Genomic DNA, 21730 nt, shown 5'->3' with positions numbered 1-21730 from the left:
AGCCAGAGCTCTATCCTGACAATGCTAACAAGCTACACTTCAATTTGCTTTTCATTTCTGGAATTCACATGAACTGAATGAAAGAAAACTACAGGCCAGGAGTGAAGCACATTTAAGATGCATTTCTGCATCCTTAAGAGAGGAAGATCTTTATGAGCATCCCTGGCATTTGATCAGGAGCTCCTGCAACAGACATTAAGTGACTTTTACTTCTGTGAAATCACCAATGTCTTCAATAGTCTTTCACTGTTAGCTAAGGGAAGTCCCATGATTTAATTATGTCACAGCTAACAGTGCACATCTGTGCAATTATTTACTCACAGCTGCAGGTTTTTTCCATTTTAAAGCTGTGACAATCAAGTACTGCAAGAGAGGAAAGAAAAAACCACAAGACTGAACTCCACGTGACTTACCCACACTGAAGGAAGAACAAAGCATCTGAACCCCTGGTCTGGGTTTCTCTGTGAACTTCACTGGCTTGGTGCTTAAAAAGAAAAGATTGAAATAGACCACACACCCAAAACATGGATTTTAGCAACATTTCAAAACATAAAGGGATGTTTCTTTAAACATAGACCATTTTATAGCAACTGCCACGATGTGGCACATCACCAGACACACACTGATCATCCTAGAACTCTTTTTGGTAGTAATTAACTTTTTTTGGGTACAAACAAAGAGAAATCACATATTGAACATTTCAAACTATCCTGAACATACATATCCTGTATGCAAGTTCTGTAAGAAACATCCTAAAACAGGGCTGCTGGAAAATCAACACCACCACCAAGTTTTATTATATTTTCCAACATACTTACATTTCCAGCCATTCCTGTTGTTCCACATTTGTACTTTTAGTGAAGAAAGAAATTAATGTATTTCCCAACTAATCTTCCAAGTCAATGGAACACTATTAATTTGTAAACTACATACTTGGTGATGGTGCTTTAGAACAACTATAGAATACATGATTTGCACAGCATTTTTATAACCCTAAATCCCAGTGGAGTGAAAAGCACCTGATTTATTTTACTCAAGGCCAGGATGGCATAAAGGTTAATCAGCAAACCATTCACATACTTGAATTTCATGGAATCTGTATCCCACTGCCAAAAGCAAACAGTTCCATCTGCCCCAGTGGAGACCATGTATCGTAGGGAGCCTTTCACCATGGGACTGAACTGCAGGGAGGAAAGCAAAATCACACACACAAACACAGATTTAACAATTGTTCATTCTCAAATAGTTAAAGCTTGATTTATTTTGGATTTTTCACCTCAAACTGCTGGAGCAGTTGTTGGTAACTAATTTTTAGTGTTTACAAAGTAATACCTCCCCTACTTTAGGATAAGTTTGTGGTCTGTGTTTCAATTACTGTGTTAAAAAACCCAATTTCTTCAGTGGTTTGAGTTTGATGTTTTCACTGACCACAGTCATTCACTGAAAATCCTGTCAATGAATGAAATAACGAGCACAGCAGACTGAAAAAAGGGAAGTTTGAATTGACAGATGTAGTTTAAAAATAATTAAGCAGACCATGAGATATGAGATAGTCTGAATGTGTAACTTAGCATCACATGTAATTTTATAGGAATTCCTCAGAAATAGCTCTTTAAGACATGGATTTATTGCTATGCATAGAGCTACCCTTCAGAAAACTTTACAGACACAACTTGTTTAAACTGTTCATCAATTACTAACATTGGAATGTCATAGAAATTGTACATATTGCAATTATGGTATTATGAAGAGAGCTTACATTAAAAAAATCCACGCACTACAACAAAAGAATCACAAGTATTTAGGCATTAAAAACCAACTGAACTAAAAAATGCAATGAATGCCACAGAAAGTGCAGGTATGAAGATTGCTCTCTGAAGCATGATTTTTGAGAAAAATGTAAAATTATTTATTTGTACTGAGCTCCACAAGCCACTCTTCACTCCTCAAGACAAGCTGGTGGTCTCACTGGAAAACATCCCAAACCTGGTTAATGAGCTACTGATTTCTGTGCTAATTGAGCAATTAAAGGCCAAAGCCAGACTGAATCCAAAGGCCCACCAAGAGCACACTGTGCATCAAACCACCTTAAAATTTAAATATTTATGTCTTACACCTCTGTACTTCTGAAATAACTCTTATTTTCGAGATTAAAACAAATACCCACATCCCAAAAGTTGTAGGAATAATATACTGGATCAGAACACATTCACACAAAATAGCAAATCATGTCTCCAGTAAGAGACAACAGGAGGACATATTTCCCAGAAATTCCCTTTTGTCCCAACAACTCCAGCATTATAGGTAGTGATCTTTAAGTGAAAAAGAATTCCTGTCATTATCTTCAGTTAAATACTTAGAAATTCCAGAGAGACAAGGAATTTACTTGTTTTAAGCAGGTTTATCCTGTGATTTGACTTAGTTTTGACATGAATATTTACACATTCAGATCTCACTACTCCCACAGGCAGCCACAGAGAAATATTTTCAATTTTTAATATACACAAACACCTCAAGAGCCCATACCTGCAATGAGGTAATTGACCCTGTGTGCCCATGGAGGACAGCAACTGGAGCACAAGTCCTCAGGCACCACACTCGGATCATCTTGTCACAGCTCCCAGCTGCAATCATGGTGTTCTCATAGTTCACAGCCATGTCAGAAATCTCTGCTGAATGTCCTCTTAAGGTGGCAAATAACCTGCCATTGTGAGTGGACCAGATCTTCACCAGACAGTCATCTGAGCCCTAGAGAGAAATAGTCATTAAGGACAACTTCTGACATGCTTCTAACCTTTAACTACAGCAAATTGTTCCACTTAAGCAAATCGATGCAGCCACATTTTACCAGCACTGATATTTATCTCCAGGAGTTTTAGCACAACACCCATTTCCAAACTCTTTTCCTTGTATCATCTAAAACCATATTCAGAGTTGGATGTATTTCATCAACTTACAGTAAATATTCTGTGTCCAGTCCTGTCAAATGCAACGCAATATACAGAAGAGAGATGGCCAAGGATCCTCCTGTGCATCTTGACATGCTGGTACATACTTCCTGGGAATGATGTGCTGAACTTGGCATATCCAGTTAATTGCTTTGCTCGATGCACCTCCACTGGAACACAGAGCAATCACATCATGATTCAAACATGTCTGTTCTAAAACTTGGGTTTATTCAATTGCCATTAATATTAAAAAGCTACTAGAAATTACTTTCAGATTTCATAAAGTGAGGTTTTGTGGAATCTGCCATTTTTTCTGTGTGTAAAAACCAGTATTTTGGATGTGCTCAGCAGCAGTGGGGAGAGATTAGAGGAGCTTACCAAGGTTTGGTGGGGTGCCATAGTTCACAGGCATTTCAGGGGGTCTGCCTCGATGGAGAGCAGCAAATGCAGAGCCCTTCCAAACTGTGTTCCTGCAATCTGCAAAAACAGTTGAAGTTCATCGTAAGTATTTGTTAAAAATGCCAAGAGAACTGCAGTTCCAAAACACAGCAAAGAGCCCATCCAGACTGGCCTCAAACCCAGGACTGAACCACCAAAAAACCAGGCACCAACTACCCCAAAACTTCTCACAAACAGTAAAGAGTTAAAGAGAAAAATCCATTTAGCAGTAACAGAAGGAGAAAAAACCAACACAACCAACCACCAAACTTTGAAATTATTCCTAAATTACAATACCCCTGCAGTTCACATGAACAAACCTAAAATTTCAACTGATATTTAAAATTTTCCTGAATATTTATACAGGAATATAATGATTTAATGTGAAGTTATTTAATGAGATGATCTCAAGAACCTTTCAGTAACTAAAGGGGATTTACAAGAAAGCTGGAGAGGAATTTTTCACAAAGGCTTGGAGTGAAAGGACAAGGGGAATTGCCTCAGGCTGAAGGAGGGCAGGTTTAGATGGGATGTTAGGAAAAAATTCTTCCCTGTGAGGGTGGGCAGGCCCTGGCACAGGGTGCCCAGAGCAGCTGTGGCTGCCCCTGGATCCCTGGCAGTGCCCAAGGCCAGGCTGGACACTGGGGTTGGAGCAGCCTGGGACAGTGAAAGGTGTCCCTGCCATGGTTGGGGTGGAATGGGATGAGCTTTAAGGTCTCTTTGAACCCAAACCATGCTGGGATTCCAAGAGGTCATTTCCAAAGTGGCAGCTCTGCCTTTCTTATCCACACCATTCCCCAAATCCTAACTCTGTACACATGACAGTGTATCACACCCACTTCAAACAAAGAACAGATCCTACCTTTTGCTGTTCTTAGCAAGGACTGCCTCCCTGCCCCAAGCAAGGAATTCACTCTGGAAATGCTGGGTGGGATCTCCTTATCCAGGATAGGGCCAATACGTTTGCAAATCTGTAATAAATGATCTGGAGCCACATGTTTGTTGGACAGCACCTGACAGAAATTCAAGGTTTAAAAATAAGGATGGTACACCCAGAACAAATGAATCTAAAAGCATCAATGGACACAGGTATATTGAAAAGAATTTTTTAAGTTCAACTTACAGAGAAAAATCAATTCTGTTAAGCTGTGATCTAGTAAATTCAGAGGGTACTCTGCAAGCTAGGGAGAGCTGTAGTAAAAATAACTGGAGTAAAGTTACCACTGCATATCAGTATTTTATTACTGGAAGTTTACAGGAATCACCCCCGTGGCACCCACCTGTGAGTCACCCTACACTGAGTGTCTTTGCCCAATTCACCTTATTATTTGTATTAAAAGTAAGAAATAAAATTCAAACCCTTCTAACTCAACATCACAGAGAAAGTGGCTGCAATCAAGCACAAGAATTTATGCAGCTACTACTTGTTCAGTGAACTGCAGACCAGCAGGTTTGAGTACAATCTCTCTGGAAACAGTTTCCTTGAAGAACCAGTACTACATAGCCTAAGTCTGCCCTACTTCCTTAAACCAAAGGATCAAACCAGTCATCCCTGCACTCAGGAATGATCCCACACTATCTGCATCAAGCAACCTAAAAAAAAAATACACCCCCACACACACTCAGATGTCTCAGACAAGAACAGATGTGTGCGGGTTCTTGATTATTTTTCCCCCTTTTCTTTCTGGGAGATCAATCTAAAAAATCCTTATTCTTATCAAGACAACTGCAACAATGCAGAAATTAAAGACACAAAGTAAGAGTTTAAACAGCCTTGAGTAGAACAAACCATCAGAATCATAAACTGAAGCTGTTGGGGAGGTCTGAAGCAGCTGGGATCAACAGCCCCACGCTTCCTCCAGCGTGACCTGGCCACGAACAAACCAGTCAGCCCCAGCAGCCACACTGCTCCTGCAGCAGCCAGAGAATTCCCAGCCCATCCATTCAGGAGAGGCTCAAGGGCCACACCAGCTCAGGTATGTGGCCTCTTGCCCAGGTGGCTGAGAACACAGGCAGAACGAGCTGGTGCTGCTGATGCTGCTCCCTTGGCCAAATGGCTGAGCTTGGATGAGCAAAGTGTCCCAACAGGGCTGATCTGCTCCTCACAACAGTGGGAATAAAAATATACCACATGCCAAAAAGTTTCCCAAATGCACACTAACCATTCAGAAGGCACAATTTAAGTCACAGCTTTGCCCTTGTTTTTAATAATAAAATCCAGGTATAAAGCTTGTGGGGCACAGGTTGTATTTCTGGCAGGGTGGGAGGTGATAACATCAGTAAAATAGTTGCCAGTACCCCACAGGCAAATCTGTCCAAGCAAATCAGCCCATTAGATGCTCAAGGTTGATTATAAGAAATGTATCTGGTAGCCCAACATAATTTCTTTATCAATTTTGACTCTTGAATTGGTATAGAGCAGTACCAGCCACAGCATTCAGGACAGAAAGGTCAGCTTGCTTTCTGCCAAACACTAAAACCCTTTTTGTTTGCATGCCATCAGCAGTAAGTATATTTTCTAAATACCACCCTTGCATGTAAAACCTTGCAATTCCTTTATTTTTGAAGTAGTTTTGCTGAGATTTTGGAAGGAACAGTTATTTTAAAGATTTGCAATTCCATGCTGAGTAAGGTGGAATAGAAATAATTACACCACATGACTGCATTTGTCTGTGGTCTCTGCAAATTCAGACAAGAGGTTCTCAGAGCCTCTTTTTTTCTTTCAAAAAGCAGAAACTAAAACCCTGAGAAGATTAATTTAGATATTTTGACACAGTATTGCCCTGTGCAGATATTTCCTTTAAATTGTGCAGGAAAAAAAGAGGTAGAAGCAGCACATGTTAAAGAATTAGTTTGACAACTGTATATGCAGAATAACCACAGCTAAAATCAGCCCTGAAATCAGAAAAATACACACATGGAATCTCCCAAAACCCTGCTTTTTGTCAGAAGAAGTGGGGTAAGAAACCAACAGTGAAGCAACAACTAAACTCCCAACAATTCTTGGTAAGCTTAACCCTACTTTCACCTTGCCTAAATTCAAGTCAGAGCTTGAAAATACTCCTGTTCAGCAAGGCCAAGCTTCTTAGTGACTTAAAAAAAAACTGATCTAAAACCTTCCTTGCTGAAGTGACCACAACGAGAAGTAGAGGAAATGGAATCAAACTTATCATTTCAAGCAATACTTAAATAACTAAGAAAACGTCTTAAGCAACATTTCATTCCTTATCTATGCAAATATGATCCTGAGATCTTTAAGTTCTTCACAGGAAGGAGTTCATTGCAACAAGCAGTCAATTAACCTGGAATGCCTGAACCATAGGTGGGAAAAAGCAAGGACAAACACCTCTTTCAAGGAAACACTATCAAACACAATAAAGCAAGATAAAAACACACTGGGCAGGGCAGGCACCACCAGGCCATCAATCCCTGGCATTCAAACACTTTGCCACATAAGAAGCAGCAAAATTAAGCCTCAAAGCAGATCTCTGCCTTCTCTGAAAATAATTCAGAACACACCACACCAGGCGTGGAAGGGCAGAAAGTGCATTTTGTGGAGAGATCACCCCCATCTTTCCAGCACGTTAGAAACAAAGCCAAGACCAGCGAGGAACCGGCGACATGAGCACATTCACAGCCACCACAACTGCCAACCCTCGGGTTCTGCGCAGCGATTTCATTTCCTAATCTGTTGGAGGGGGCTGAAAGAAACCAACCAGAAAATAAATACCGACAAATCACAACGTGCCTCACAACCTGGCCCCTGGAACTCCGAAATGAAACCTCGCTGTAGATTGGCTCCTGCCTGCATGTAGGCAGTGGCATGTACCACTGCACAACGCCAAGCTCCACCTCTGCTATGTAAACAATATCCTCAATTTAAACCACCGCTTGTGTTTTTGTTAGTTTGATGTAAAGAAATTAAAGGCCCTTTCTAAAGTAAATCCAGTGTTCAGAGCCAGAATGGTATTGGAAGGTGAAGATTTGGGCCTACTCCTGAAGGTAGAGGGTCTAACATCAATGTTACCACCGTAAATAAAAAGGGTTTTTTTTAAAGAGAAAAGTCTCACCAATTCTTCGTAACTCCTATAATGCTCATTTCCTTGCCAATCCAACCTTTTAGGAAGTAACTAAATAAAGAAAAAACAAAAAAACGACGTGAGCGGTTAAAGGGGAAAGAAGGGATTACAGACCACATCCAAAACAATGTGTGTTGAGGGGGGGAAAAGTTGAGATAGCGGCAGAAACTTGAATGACTTGCAAAGGAAACTTTTGACTACAGCAAGATTTCATCAGAGCCCACACAGACCTGGTGCTGCTCCAGCTCCTGCACCAGCACCTGCAGAGGAAAAGGGAAAAACACAGAGTCAGGGACGAGCCACGATCGGGCTCCTCCAGCGCGGGGGTCGCGATGCTCCCACGTCCCCCCGAGGCTGCGCGGGCAGAGCGGGGTCCCCGCGCCGCGCTGAGCCCCGCACTCACCTTCAGCGCTCTCCTGCAGGGCCCGGTGCTCAGGAACCGGGCGATGAGGAAGTAAAGCTCTGTAAGAGACACGGCAAGAGACACGGGGGATGAGCCGGGGGGCGGCCGTGACCCATCCTGAGGGGGGGGGGCAGGAAGATGGCGGCACCGGCGGCACCTCCTCAGCCCGGCCCGCGGTGTTACCTGATTCAATGAGCGGCAGCGACGCGCCGGAGCTGGAAGAGGCCGCAGGCTCGGCCATGGCGGGCTGAGGGCGGCGGGCCCGGCTCGGCACGGCGCTGTCAGCGCCTCCCCTCCCCTTCCTCCCTCCCCTCACGGCCGCCCCCCCGCTCCCCTCAGCGCTCCCTCCCTCTCCCCCTCAGCGCAGCCTCGGCGGCGCCGCCGCCATCGCCGCCGCACCACCCGCCACGGCGCCGCCGCCGACACCTCCGCCGGGAGCGCCCGCGGGGGGGCGGTGGAAAATAGTGCCGGCGGTACCGGGCGCTGCGGGCGCGCCGGGAGAACAGCGGTGGAGGCGTGTGGCTGCGGGGAATACACTCGGAAGGCGGCAGGGCGGGCGGCGGGGGGGATGGTGGGGAAGGCGCCCGGTGAGGAGAAGAGGAGGAGGAGGAGGCGCGGAAGGATCGCGCGAGGAAGGCGGCGGTGACGCGCAGCGGGGGCGGGGCTGAGCGCGGCGAGGCGGCGGCGCTGAGGGCGGCGGGGAGAGGCGGCTGCGATCGCCCCCGGGAGCTGCGGTGCTGCCGCCGCTGCCTCGGCCTTCCTAAGCCGGGACTGCCCTCCCGGGGACCCGCGGCGGGGCACCGAGAGCCGGCTCCAGGTGGCGGAGCTGAGGGAGCTGGGAAGGGGCTCAGACTGGAGAAAAGGAGGCTCAGGGGGGACCTTGTGGCTCTGCACAACTCCCTGACAGGAGGGGCAGGGATGGGGGGTCGGGCTCTGCTCCGGGGAACGGCCTCAGGCTGGGCCAGGGGAGGCTCATCGGGAGAATTTTTTCGCTGAAGGGGTGATTGAACATCGGAATGTGCTGCCCAGGGAGGTGTTGAAGCCCTCGTGCTCAGGTCGTTAACGAGGTGCTGATCAGTCAAAGGTTGGACTCGATGATCTCAGAGGTGTTTCCCAAGCTAAATGATTAGTGATAATTGATTCAAAGTGCACTGCCCCGCCTGGTGCCCGGTGTGTCCCGTGCCCGCAGAGATTTGGGAGCATCGATGCTGGAGCTTAGGGACGGCCCCTCGGCTGTCCCAAGACCAGCTTGGGCAGGGGCATTCCCCACACCACTCCAGCAGCACTACTTCCCTGGCATCACTGATCCAAAAAAAAAAACAACTCTGCTCTTATGCCTCAAGCCTGGCTCCGGGAGACAGGATTTTGGGAGCCAGGACATTGACCTGCTGCAGAGAGCCCAGAGGAGCAGCAGGATGAGCAGAGGGATGGAGCAGCTCTGCTGGGAGGAAAGGCTGGCACAGCTGGGATTGTTCACCTGCACAGGAGAAGCTTTGGGCTGAGCTCAGGGTGGCCTTGCAGGGCCTGAAGGAGCTGCAGGAAACATGGAGAGAGACAATTGCCAAGGGCTGGAGGGACAGGACACAGGGAATGGTTTTAAACTGAAAATTTACAGGTTCAGATCAGGTAATAGGGAGAAATTCCTCCTTGGGAGGGTGGGCAGCCCTGGCTGCCCCTGGATCCCTGGCAGTGCCCAAGGCCAGGTTGGACACTGGGGCTGGAGCAGCCTGGGACAGTGGGAGGTGTCCCTGCCATGGCAGGGGTGGCACTGGATGATGTTTAAGGTCCCTTCCAACCCAAACCATTCTTTATCTTTTTTCTTTCTCACCGTTGTTTTCCAGCCATGCTCAGCCTGAATGGTGATAAAAAGACCAATGGCTGTACTTGTGTTACATTTTAAATCCTAGGTATTCTTTTCCTATTTCATTCCCCACCTCTGGTATTTTGAAATGCATTTTTAGAAATTTGAAATAAATTATTTTCATGTATCATTCTTTAGCCCAAACTATTAGCAGTATACAAAGACAACAGAGTATCTCTGAAGAAATAAATATTTTTCTCCTGCTGTTGTATTTTGAATCAAACTGTGCTCTATTGGATGCAAATCTGCTTCAGCTCACTCCAGTCCTGAGCTCAAGTGCAAATAAATCTGGTATCACACAGGAGTAATACTGAGACATTACAATAAATTAAGCAGTGGGTAATAGATGAGAGAGAGATGCTGAAAGTCCACAGGATCACAGCACCAGAGACCCAAAACACATGAAAAATAGACACTCTGTAAAAACAGGGATAAGTGGTTATTTTGGGGGATTTACCTGCAAGTTTATAACTTAACTGGTGGGTTGAACTTGCCAAAACCAGAAAGTAAATAATATTATGGAGCTATATCATGTTACTATTAAATTAAACCAACAAATATGGTACCTGGAAGGTGTTGGGGGAAGCGAATTAGAAAAGTGGCATCAATTCCCAGTTTTGAACTATCCAAGAACTTGAAGCCAAAGCCAGGTGTGCTGTGTGAGGAACACACCTGTGATGGACTAGAATAGAAGCAGGTTGTGGTCTAAGGTTGGGGGACTTCCTATAGAAAAGTTAAAGACTGCTGAAGTATTTAAGAGGTAAAAATGGTCAAATTCTTCCTGAAATTAAAGTATTGATTAAGAAAGCAAGCTAGAAGTGAAACTAAAATGGGTTTTTTTAGAAATAACTGCAATTTGAAAAAGGTACTAAAAACATACAGGAAGCAGGTACTGGGCTTGCAGCTGCTAAGAGCATAAACAAGTTCTGGGGCAAGAGGAATTAAAAAAAACAGCAAAGAACAAACGTTACTCTTTGATCTTGGCTCCTCCCAGGACAAGGTGACAGTTGTCTGGCTGGCATCTGATGCTTCCTATTATTGACTTTTTTAAAGCAAACAGCAGCAGCACAAAGCTCTCAGTTTTCAAACCCGAAGTTGAGATTAACATTGCAATTCTCCACTCCCTGAGCTGCCACCCATCTCTTTAAAAGTTCATTTTTAACACTCTGAAGGACACAGTTGAAAATCCAAACCACAGCACTCAGATTGTGAGTTCACAGTCAATACAGGAGCTATGGAAACATCCTTTCATAATCAAGATTTATTTGGCTTTTGTTTGGTGATCACAAACACTATCAACACTTTTACAACTGTTTTTATTCACGGAGCTCTTTTAAGTCTAAAAACTAATTGTTTTTTTTTTCCTAGCACTATATCAAATATTTTTCACTCAATCTTTGTAGACAAGCTGTCCTTTAAAACTAGATGTGAAGTTCCAGTATCTCAAATATTGACATAACAAGTTCCATCTGCCAAGCAGAAACTTTTACTTAAGACAGTATTTAAAGATATAAAATAAAAGTTTCCAATCTTTTGCATCACAGCTACAAAGTTGTTGGAAAAAAATAAAGCTGCAACTACCAAAAATAACTTTGTCACTGATATACATCACTCAGCAAGAAATCCACCACTAGGGAGCAGTTTTATTAGATAAGCAATTCTACTGATTGTACAACCATAGATAAATAACTAAAATGTTACGACAGTCTCAACACATCATTATGAATTCCAAAGTCTGATCTGTGTTATGCTTCATTTTATAGGATAGAAAACTGTCCCTTGGAGTCTGTGGAACATGAGGCCTAATCAAGGCCTCAAAGCTCTCTCCTTAATTAACACACTGTTAATTTCTGGTTTCATAGAAAACAGACAACCAGTACATGATTTTACCACTTAAAAAAAGCATTTACACTTATCTAAATATGTAAAAAAATGGGTTGAGTCGGGATTCTCTCTTTTTTAAAAACGTGTTTTCTAGAACTACTAAAAAACTTGCATTTACAAAATAGTTGATAAAAATATTCCTCTGAATTGTACAAGAAGAAAGGTTTAAGGACCACCAGTTACAGATGTGGGAGCAGGTGTCACTCAGACTTCACTTCTTTCTCTGCAGCTGCATCAGGTGCTGGGGTCTGGAAAGAGAAAAAAAAAATAGAACACTTCAGTGCAGGAAGTTTTTAATGGCTCAGATTAGTTTAGAGTGGTTTTAATGCATGAAAGGACAGAATAACCCTGACATGTTCCTGCAGATTTCTCTTGGGTCATGACCTGCTAAACTAAGCTGTCACAAAAAGTCTCCCTGGATCCACCAGGATGGATTTCAGGATGTTGATTTGTTACTAAACACACACTGCAAAGGATTTTAATTGGATTACTGCCTTCATGACAGAAGAAACTTTAGCTTTTACACAGCTACAATTACATATGAGGTGTTTAAAAATACACTTCATGCCTTTAAATTTCAGTATCACACTTAAAGATTCTTCAAATCTTAACCTTGTTTTAATTTTTAGCAAACAATAACATCCAACAGGACAGACTCTGCCTCTCCTAGACTTTGGGACAAAATTACACCTGGAATTTTGGATGGTATGACCAAGTCATCATCCATTTCTTGTAAATTTACTTAATCTCTGCACCAGTGAATAAAGAGACTCCAGATGGGAATGCCACCAAGTTTGGTTCACTGCTGAACTAATACAAGCATGAATTAAAAGGCTGCAATAATGCCAAAAATGGAGTCAGCTGAAGAACTCATAGTTACAGCACAACTTTTTCACACTGCAAGCTTGCAAATGACAAACTGTTAGAGTAAATCCTCCTGTTCACTAAAGTACCATCCTGTACCTTCCTGGCCCACCAAACCCCATCATCTACCTAAAACCAAAATATTCACCGAACTCCTGAGAATGAGGGGACATTCACTGTCACAGAAACCTGACACCAGCTCTAGGCCTGTTACCACACTTGTGCTTCATCCACTCGCCCTGGTAAGAGGATTGCTTTTCCCTGCAGATCTTGTCCTAAATTTGTAACTGGCTTAAGTCTGCATTCTAGGGATATGAAACAGTGGAGGATGCTCTAAGTGACCTGACCAATGTCCAAAAAGTTCAGCCACAGAGCCACTCTGGCACTGTGGTGCAGCCAGGACTCACCTGGCACAGTCACTTCTCCAGCAACAACAACTCATTAATTGTTCTACTTTGTCCCTGCACCAACCTGTCCCTTCTCCCAGCACTGTCTGTCAATGTCACCTCAACTTTGTTCAAATCAGCTCTGGGTTTTCACCCAAGACCTTCCAGGCCCAAGAAAAAGAATGTTTCATTAGTCAAGGAACTTTTGTAGCACAAAAACCCCAAAAACAACTTCTCAGTAACAGCAGAATCCAAACCCAGCCCTCCAAATTTCACCTCCTCAGTTTTAGCTTCCCCATTTTCTGCAGGCAGGTTGTCCTTTGTCTGTTCCTGGCTTGTCTCTTCTGTCTGTTTTCCTTTAGTCCCCTTCTTCCCCTTTGAAGGAGCTTTCTTGTCCTCAGATTTATCCTACAATGAAATACATTTTCAGCAAGTCAATTGTTGTGACCTTCCAGGTAAACCTTGAAAATAATAAAAAGCACAGAAAACCAAGATGGATTTGCTAAACTACCAACAATCTCTGATCACCCACTTACAAAATATTTCAGAAGTACATAATTGCTACATACTGACTTCTATACTGACTTTGATTGACAAAATATATTTTCTTCATTATTTTTAAAGCCCACCAAGTAACTTTATAATGAGCAAACTTCTCAAAACTGGAAAAAATACCATAAGGAAAGTTTTAAAAACTGACAAAGTTGATACAAAAAAGGTGTTTTTTGATTAATCAAATAAAAAAAATTTGACTGTTAATAGCTTAAAGTAGTTATAAGCAGAAAATCAATATCACACATGTCAGTCAATATCAATGAGCAGCACTAAGTGCAGATGCATCACAGACACTGCAAAAAAAAAAAAAAAAAATTTACAACTTGGTACCATTGGAAAGCTTCCCCAAAATTCTCCAAGTTTACAGCCCTGAGAGTGGGAACATACTGATATCAAATCACTGGAATGAAGGTGGATCCCTGATAAGTTGCTGCTCAATAGGATTAATACAATGAAAACATCAGGAAGTCAGCAAAGATTTTTAGTTCATCTGAAATTAGAAAAATCACAAAATGGTTTGGGTTGAGAAGGATCTTAAAGATCATCTTATCCAAACCTCAACACCTCCCACTGTCCCAGGCTGCTCCCAGAACCAATGTCCAGCCTGGCCCTGGGCACTGCCAGGGATCCAGGGGCAGCCACAGCTGCTCTGGAATTCCATCCCAGCTTCTGCCTGCCCTCCCAGGGAACAATTCCTGCCCAATATCCCATCCAGCCCTGCCCTCTGGCAGTGGAAGCCATTCCCTTTGTCCTGTCACTCCATCCCTTGGAAACTGTCTCTCCATCTTTCTTATCGACTTCCTTCAGGTACTGAAAGGCCACAGTGAGGTCACTCCAAAGTTCTTAATCACTACATTCAAGAAGAAAAGCTTCTGATGACAAAGAAACACTCAACACAAACAGCAGCAAGCCAACAGGCACAAGGCCATTTTTAGTCCTCCAAAAAAACCAAGTAAGTTTACACCTCACTTATTTGCACTGTGAAAGCTGTGTTGAAAAATTTAAAGATCATACAAACCCACTTTCTTGCACACAGTTGAAAGCTTGACCACGTGAATGGAAGCTCGTGGTTTTTAAGTGACTAATATATTTCTTTCCCCTGTCCTAACACAATGCTTTAAAGCACCAGTAGGTGTATTTTATCCTCTCTTGTTACACAGATGAAACACAACACCATGCACACAATCACTGAATCACTCAGTTTGGAAAAGTCCTCCAAGATACTCCAGCCCAACTTTAACTGAGAACCACCCTGTCAACCAGAGCAGTCAAACAGCATCCAGGCTATCCTTGGACACCTCCAGGGGTGGTGACTTCACACCTCCCTGGGCAGCTTTTCCAATGCCTGCCCAGCCTTTCAGTGAAGAAATTCCTCCTGATGTCCTAACGCACAGTTGCTTTGACAGTCAAGTGGTTCCACCCAATACCAAACCACAATGTAACACGCACGGATGGATCCGTGCCCACACTTTCATGCAATGCCTGGAGCTTAACTAGGATCTACAGTGATGGAATGTACCTGTAAACACTGGCAAAAGCACATTAAAACAATACTTCAGCCAAGTGAGTGTTCCCACAAGGAATAAAACCATTCCAGCGCGCTGCACCGAGCACAGTGCGCGGGATGCCCGCAAGCACCACCTCCTCTCCCTCCCCTCCTCCAATTCACTCTCACCTTTGCTGGCAACTTTTTAGGTTTCGGCTCTGCTTTGGCAGGCGCGGGTTTCTGAGGAGAGAGAACAAGTCAGGCGGGGATCCAGCCCCCGGGGACCCGTCCCGGGCAGGGCCCCGCCGCTCGGCACTTACCGCGGAGAGCCGCGCCGATCGCCGCTTGGGCTGCGGGCAGGGAGACACACGGACACAGGGAGACACGGACACAGGAGATAAAGAGAAGGGCGTGAGGGGCGGGCAGCCCGGGGGCAGCCCCGCCTGCCCCGCCGCCCTGCCCGCTCCTTACCTCCTCGGGGGCGTCCCCGTCCGCCACCGTCACCTGCAACACACACGGCGCGTCAGCGGCCGGGGCGGGACCGGCCTCCCGCCGCCTCCCGCCGAGCCCCCCGCAGCCCCAGCCCCCCACCCGGCTCACGGGGAAGGCGCCGGCCCCCGGTACCGCCCGCCGCAGTCGGAGCCCGCGGCGCGGCCGCTTCCCGCCCAGCCCGCTCCCCTCACGCCCCCTCCCGTCCCCTCCCGGCGGCTCCGCTCGCTGCCTCCCGCCTTCACCTTCCTCTTCGGCATCTCGAGGCTCCCGGCCGCGACCCCCGCGGCGGCTGCGGCTGCTGCTGGCGCGGCGCGGGCGCTGCGAGCGCTGCTGCGGCTGCCTGCGAGCCACAGCCCGGCTGCGCCGCGGAGCCGCCCCCCCTCCGCTCCCCTCCCCATCCCGGCAGCGCCAGCGGCGCCGCAACAGGATCCAGCCGGATCGGCGCGCGCCCCGCCCCGCCCCGCGCGCGCCGCGCCATTGGCCCGCCCGCCCCACGTGCCGCGCGTGTCCCCGCGCGCCCTCACGCTCGCGGGGCCGGGCCCATGGCGGACGGCGGCGCCTGGCTGCTGGTGCTCAGCGCCGTGTTCCTCTGCAACGCGCTCAAGATCCTCCTGCCCTCCTGCTCCTCCGTCGTGAGTGACGGCGCCGCCCCGGGGGGCGGGAGGGTGGCTGGGAGGGAGCGCAGGGGCGCCGAGCGGGAGCGCTCCGCACGGGTGCCGGTGCTGGGGCGAACGGGGGCTGGTCCCGCTCCTGGCCTCGGGCTGGAGAAGGCGGTGCTGGAGATGGAGGAACGCAGCCCCCGTGGCTCTGGGGGATGAGGCATCGCTGTGCTCAGTGATGCTCCTGAGCCTCCAGCCCTCAGCATGGATCATGGAATGGTTTGGGCTGGAAGGAACCTTAAGGATCATCCGCTTCCAGCCCCGCTGCTGTGGGCAGGAACCTTCCCCTGGGCCTGGCTGCTCAGAACCCGTCCCGTCTGCTCCAGGGATGGGACATCCGCAGATTCCCAGGTTTTGGGAGTAGGAGGGGTAGCTTTGCTCAGTCTTGCGTGTTCTCAACAGATGGACGTGCCCATTGTTCAGATGGGAGATCAGTGGATATGGAGATTAAGGAGTTGAGCCATTGTAGGAATAAACCTTAAGTCTCAACCGCTAATCAGGGTGCCCCTGTTCTGATCTGAAGCATTCCTGTGGAAGCGTGGATAATGGAATTGAGGACAAATGAACTCTGTGTCTGCCAGATAAACTCACATGTGTACAAAGATGCTGAAATCCCTGTCGCTCTGCCATGGAAATGACTTCACTGGCACAGAGATCAGTGTGCACTGTTCGACAGTGGACAAAAATCCTTTAAAACTTCAATTACCCTCAGCAATTTGGGAAGGTGAACTCAGTGTAACTAGAGATGAGTGATGAAACTGCCACATGAGGAGGGGAGGAGGGCATTTGGTTCGTTCAGTCTGGAGGAGACTGAGACTGGGATCTGCAGCTCCTCCCAAGGGACAGCTCCCATCTCTGCTCTGGGACAGGGACAGGAGCCAGGGAACAGCTGGAGCTGGCCCAGGAGGGTTTAGGTTGGATTTTAGGGAAAGGTTCTTCCTCCAGTGTGTGCTGGGCACTGCCCAGGCTCCCCAGGGAATGGGCAAGGCCCCGAGGCTGCCAGAGCTCCAGGAGCTGCCAGGGATGCCCAGGCTGGGATTGTTGGGGGGGCTGGGCAGGGATAGGGCTTGGACTCAATTCCTTGTGGGTCCCTTCCAACTCAGGATATTCTAAGATTCTTTGAAGATCTCTGCTCAGTTTTCTGCTGTGGTTTGAGACTGAAGATGGTGTTAATGATTCTCTCACTGACTGCAGGCGTTAGAACAGGGAAAAAAATTATATGTGTCTTTGGGAAGCTGGAAAGATATGCTAAGGAACAGCAAGAAAAAGATTTTGTGTCCTTTGTGCCTTCATTTCTGTGGCAAACAGAGTGCATGAACTGACAAGCAGGTGGTGCCTCAAGAAAAGAAATTAGGAAAGTAAAAGAAAGGGAGAAAATGTTGGAATACTTGGCTGCTGGACCTGGAACATGGGAATGGTCACAGAATAATTTAGCTTGGAAAAAGCCTTCAAGATCATTGAGTCCAGCTTGGGGCTGTTTCATCTTGTCACTTCTTCTCTTGCTACCCAAGGATTTCCTGCATCTCAACTAAAGGACCTTTTTTATGGGAGGCTTTTGAGACCACACTTTTTACACATTAAAGCAAATCAGTGGAATTCTGGGTCAGTAATTGCCAGTTTTCTTCACTTTTTAGGTCTCCAGGCTGTTACAGAAGGATGCAGAGCAGGAATCCCAGATGAGAGCTGAGATCCAGACCATGAAGCAGGAGCTTGCCACTATCAGTATGATGGATGAGTTTGCCAGATATGCACGGCTGGAGAGGAAGATTAACAAAATGACTGACAAGCTCAAAACCCACGGTACAGTTCCATGTCTGCTCCCTTTCCCAAAAGGAAAAACATTTTCTGTTTCTGAAAAGCATGCTGTCAGGAGTGTTTTCAGTTTTTAGTATTTATCCTTCAAACTTGCCTGCCCCATCTCATGCATTTTCCCTTCCCTTCCCTTCCCTTCCCTTCCCTTCCCTTCCCTTCCCTTCCCTTCCCTTCCCTTCCCTTCCCTTCCCTTCCCTTCCCTTCCCTTCCCTTCCCTTCCCTTCCCTTCCCTTCCCTTCCCTTCCCTTTTTTTCTCTCTCTCTCGTTTTTTTTTTCCTCTTTAAACTATAAGAAGAGTTTGCTTGTGTCTTTCCAGGGCTTCACTGTATAATTATTTATTCTCTCTCTGATCACTGAGTCCTGTTTTGAGTAAGTCAAGAAAGAAACTACAGTGTGACACAGAACTGGCAGCTTGTTGTAGGAGGGTGTTTTTAATATAGCTGTAAGTTATTTGGAAATGGATTTTTAAACAAGGTAATGTCCAGCCTTAAACAGTGAAATATTAAAAAACTACTAATTTAATGTAAATATAATTCATTATTGTAAATAATGGAAAGTAATATTTTTTTTCTTTAACAGTGAAAGCACGAACTGCCCAATTAGCCAAAATAAAGTGGGTCATAAATATTGTATTCTACATACTGCAGGTAAGTAAATACCTTGTTATGGATACAACTTAACCCAAATCCTCAGTAGTGTGACAATTCTCTCCTGGTTTATTGACCCAAAACTGATCATTCAGGACTCCCCCAGCCCAGGGAGGAGCTGGAGCAGCTCTGCTGGGAGGAAAGGCTGGCACAGCTGGGATTGTTCACCTGCACAGGAGAAGCTTTGGGCTGAGCTCAGGGTGGCCTTGCAGGGCCTGAAGGAGCTGCAGGAAACATGGAGAGAGACAATTGCCAAGGGCTGGAGGGACAGGACACAGGGAATGGAGGGACAGACACAGGGAATGGAGGGACAGGACACAGGGAATGGAGGGACAGGACACTGGGAATGGCTTCAAACTGAAAACTTACAAGTTCAGATCAGATATTAGGGAGATATTCCTCCCTAGGAGAGTGGAGAGGGGCTGGGATGGAATTCCCAGAGCAGCTGTGGCTGCCCCTGGATCCCTGGCAGTGCCCAAGGCCAGGTTGGACATTGGGGCTGGAGCAGCCTGGGACAGTGGGAGGTGTCCCTGGCATGGCAGGAGTGGCACTGGATGGGCTTTAAAGTCCCTTAAAAACCCTTAAAAAAACATTCTGTGATTCCAAGGACACAGAGCTTGTCAAACAGAAAGATTTTCTGGAACTGGAAGGAAAATGCTGCTGATAAAATCTGGTAGTTGAGGATGGAAGGAGTTTAACTTTCATCTGAGCTCTGTGTTTCTGGTTTTGGGGGGACAAGATTGGAGTTTGTCTTGTCTGCTTAATCACAATATATGGCCCCAAATCCAAGAGAGTTCTGCTTCATGTAAATATAATTCTGGCTTTGAAAACAAAATATACTTGTGCTGAGGATGCAAATCTCCACCTACAGCTGTCACACATTTCCCCACTGTGCCTCATCAGATTGTCTGTGTAGTCCTGAAGTGATGCCAAAGAATTTTCTAACGAGAATTTGCTAACGAGGATGGCAGTGGTCAGCCTGAAGATTTCCTTAGGGGACTGCTAAAGGGAGTTGCAGACTAAAAAGGATCATCAGAATTTTAACAAATGCTAATGACTGTGTTTGACTCTGCTGGATTAGAACAAGGGTCTTGAAAGAAAACAAGTTCTGACTGCTACCTCCTAATATTGTGTATAAATTGAAGGTTATACCAAATTAAAAATATTTTGAATAAGCTAAAATAATAAACAATTCTCTTTCATTAGAATTTATTATTTGCTGTTTCCAGATAGCACTGGGGATGTACTTTTGATGTGTGTTATTATCCATATTACTAAAAATTCCCATTCCAGGCTGCCCTGATGATCTCTCTGATCTGGAAATACTACTCTGAGCCTGTCACTGTGCTCCCAAGCAAATGGCTGGCTCCCCTGGAGCGCCTGGTGGCCTTCCCTACAGGAGTGGCAGGTGAGGAAAAGGGCATTGCCAAACCCCAGAGCATCCATGGGTTAACAGCAGCTCTGACTCTCAGAGCACAGGGTTCAAATATGTGAGAAGCTCTTCTGTCTGTGCTCAGTTCTGGTTTCTTGAACTGATCATGGAATTTGTCATTTTTATTTCCACCCAAACAGAGCATTGCCCTTATCTGTATTGAATAAACCCTGGGGATGATTTAAATTAGAAAATCAGAAAGTCACCCAGAAGGGAGTTTTCTTCACAGGTGTGCTATGAACAGCTATCTGCTTAGAAAACAACTGATTTCAGTTTCAGAGGAAATTTACTTTTTACCTCTCTGAAATCCTGAATTTAGGTTCAAGCAAAGCATTCTGTGACTTGCCAGGCCTTAAACTTCAGATATTTTCTCTTGGTTTTAGCTGTGGGGTGCACTCACCACACTTTAGTTCATATTTGTGTATTTGGTGCTCTTTTCCCAAGACAATCCAGAATTTTTTGGGACCAGCATTGATTTATCTCCCATCTCTCCTATCTCCCTTTCTTATATAAAGAGTTTTATTCCTGTTGGCCTCATGAATTCTGAGTTTCATTTTTTACACTTCCAAGGTTGTTTTCAGCTGCACAGGTTCCTCAGGGTTATTGATCCAACAACTTCAATGGTGGTTTCTCCTTCTTTTGCAGGAGGAGTGGGAATTACCTGCTGGCTGGTGGTCTGCAATAAAGTTGTAGCTATCATGCTGCACCCCTTCAGCTGAAGGAATCCCAGCAATCCATGGACTCCTCAACTGCATTTCCATTATCACGGTGTTCAATTCATTTTAAAAGGAAAAGGGACAGTTACCTTTCATGAGACAAAGTCTGAGGCAATCCCTGTTACTCCATTTGGATATCAGTCAGTCCTTTTGATTTCTCTTCCCAGAGTTTGTCTTTCAGTTTGGAAAGAGCAGCACTGCTGGCTATAAAACCTCCTTCTGGGTTTATTTGTGGCAGAACCACAAGGCTTTGTCATGGCCTTTTGTCACCAAGATCTAAAAGTGCTGGATTTGTGGTTTTAAATTGGAAATGTGCTGGCTTTAGGAATTAATTTGTCAGCTTGACTGTTTCTTTGCTGTAAAATTTGGTTGCTTCACCCCCAGGTGGGATCATGTTGGGTGATGCAGAGGGCAGAGGGAGGTTGTTTGCTTGGCTTGGGGCAAAAGAGAGTTTCCTTGTGATTTCTTTACCCTAAAATTGGAATATTCTCGAGCTCTCCTAAAAAAATAGATGTGTTTAATCAAGATTTTATCTCATAAGAGGTTTATTCAGCTGCCAAGCACAGGCTCCTGTCAATGAAGCAGAAGACAGTGCTGTTCCTGCAGAGGGGATGCTGATTTAGCTTCCACTCTGGAATTCCCACAGGGGAATGATCTGTTCTGCTATTCCAAGGCCTTTTCCTCCCTGCAGGAAGGAAAGGGCCAGGGCATCTCCAAAACTGGCACTGCCTTAAAAACCTGTTCAAAAGGTCAGATTATGTTGTGTGTATATATATGAATTAAGTATTTTTGTTTGGTTTTTTTTAATGTTAATTTAAAAATTGGGATTTTATATCAGGAATTGCATTTAGCAAATGTGAAAATAAATATCATGGAAAAAATGCTGTGATTGAATGTTATGTATAATTGTGATTTTATTAAGGAAATAAAGCTTTTCAACCCATTTTAGGTTTTCTCATCTCTTTTTTAATGTTAACTGCAATTTTCCTACAAAGTAGTTTTCCTACGTTTCCCACAAAAACCCCAAACAAACAAACAAACCCAAAATGGCAAAACCAAACCCTAAAT

General features: G+C 45.4%; 3 protein-coding genes across 3 annotated transcripts in view; 1 reads left to right on the top strand and 2 right to left on the bottom strand.

The window, feature by feature from the left end:
* BRWD1 (bromodomain and WD repeat domain containing 1) overlaps window positions 1-8153 on the bottom strand; it is a 42961-nt gene extending 34808 nt beyond the window's left edge. The window contains exons 1-10 of the mRNA XM_056482056.1: window positions 8052-8153; window positions 7869-7927; window positions 7696-7725; window positions 7457-7516; window positions 4249-4399; window positions 3327-3425; window positions 2958-3118; window positions 2527-2748; window positions 1081-1181; window positions 414-484 (exon numbers count right to left, since the gene is read on the bottom strand). Of these exons, the coding sequence (XP_056338031.1) occupies window positions 414-484; window positions 1081-1181; window positions 2527-2748; window positions 2958-3118; window positions 3327-3425; window positions 4249-4399; window positions 7457-7516; window positions 7696-7725; window positions 7869-7927; window positions 8052-8109 (1012 nt within the window). The 5' untranslated portion in view covers window positions 8110-8153. The remainder of the gene's footprint in view (window positions 1-413; window positions 485-1080; window positions 1182-2526; window positions 2749-2957; window positions 3119-3326; window positions 3426-4248; window positions 4400-7456; window positions 7517-7695; window positions 7726-7868; window positions 7928-8051) is intronic.
* Window positions 8154-10972: 2819 nt separating this feature from the next.
* On the bottom strand, window positions 10973-15811 carry HMGN1 (high mobility group nucleosome binding domain 1). The gene is made up of 6 exons (XM_056483988.1): window positions 15639-15811; window positions 15376-15408; window positions 15225-15254; window positions 15094-15144; window positions 13140-13271; window positions 10973-11861 (listed from the first exon to the last, which is right to left on the bottom strand). Exons 1-6 carry the CDS (start codon window positions 15792-15794, stop codon window positions 11814-11816), a joined length of 450 nt encoding a protein of 149 aa, XP_056339963.1. The 5' UTR covers window positions 15795-15811; the 3' UTR covers window positions 10973-11813.
* A 42-nt stretch (window positions 15812-15853) lies between these two features.
* Window positions 15854-21606, top strand: GET1 (guided entry of tail-anchored proteins factor 1). The gene is made up of 5 exons (XM_056483976.1): window positions 15854-16028; window positions 17690-17855; window positions 18447-18514; window positions 19808-19922; window positions 20592-21606. Exons 1-5 carry the CDS (start codon window positions 15939-15941, stop codon window positions 20663-20665), a joined length of 513 nt encoding a protein of 170 aa, XP_056339951.1. The 5' UTR covers window positions 15854-15938; the 3' UTR covers window positions 20666-21606.
* The last annotated feature ends 124 nt before the right edge of the window (window positions 21607-21730 follow it).

Source organism: Oenanthe melanoleuca, chromosome 1, assembly GCF_029582105.1.
Source record: "Oenanthe melanoleuca isolate GR-GAL-2019-014 chromosome 1, OMel1.0, whole genome shotgun sequence".
Lineage (NCBI taxonomy): Eukaryota > Metazoa > Chordata > Aves > Passeriformes > Muscicapidae > Oenanthe > Oenanthe melanoleuca.
This window is presented reverse-complemented; position numbering and strand designations above follow the sequence as displayed.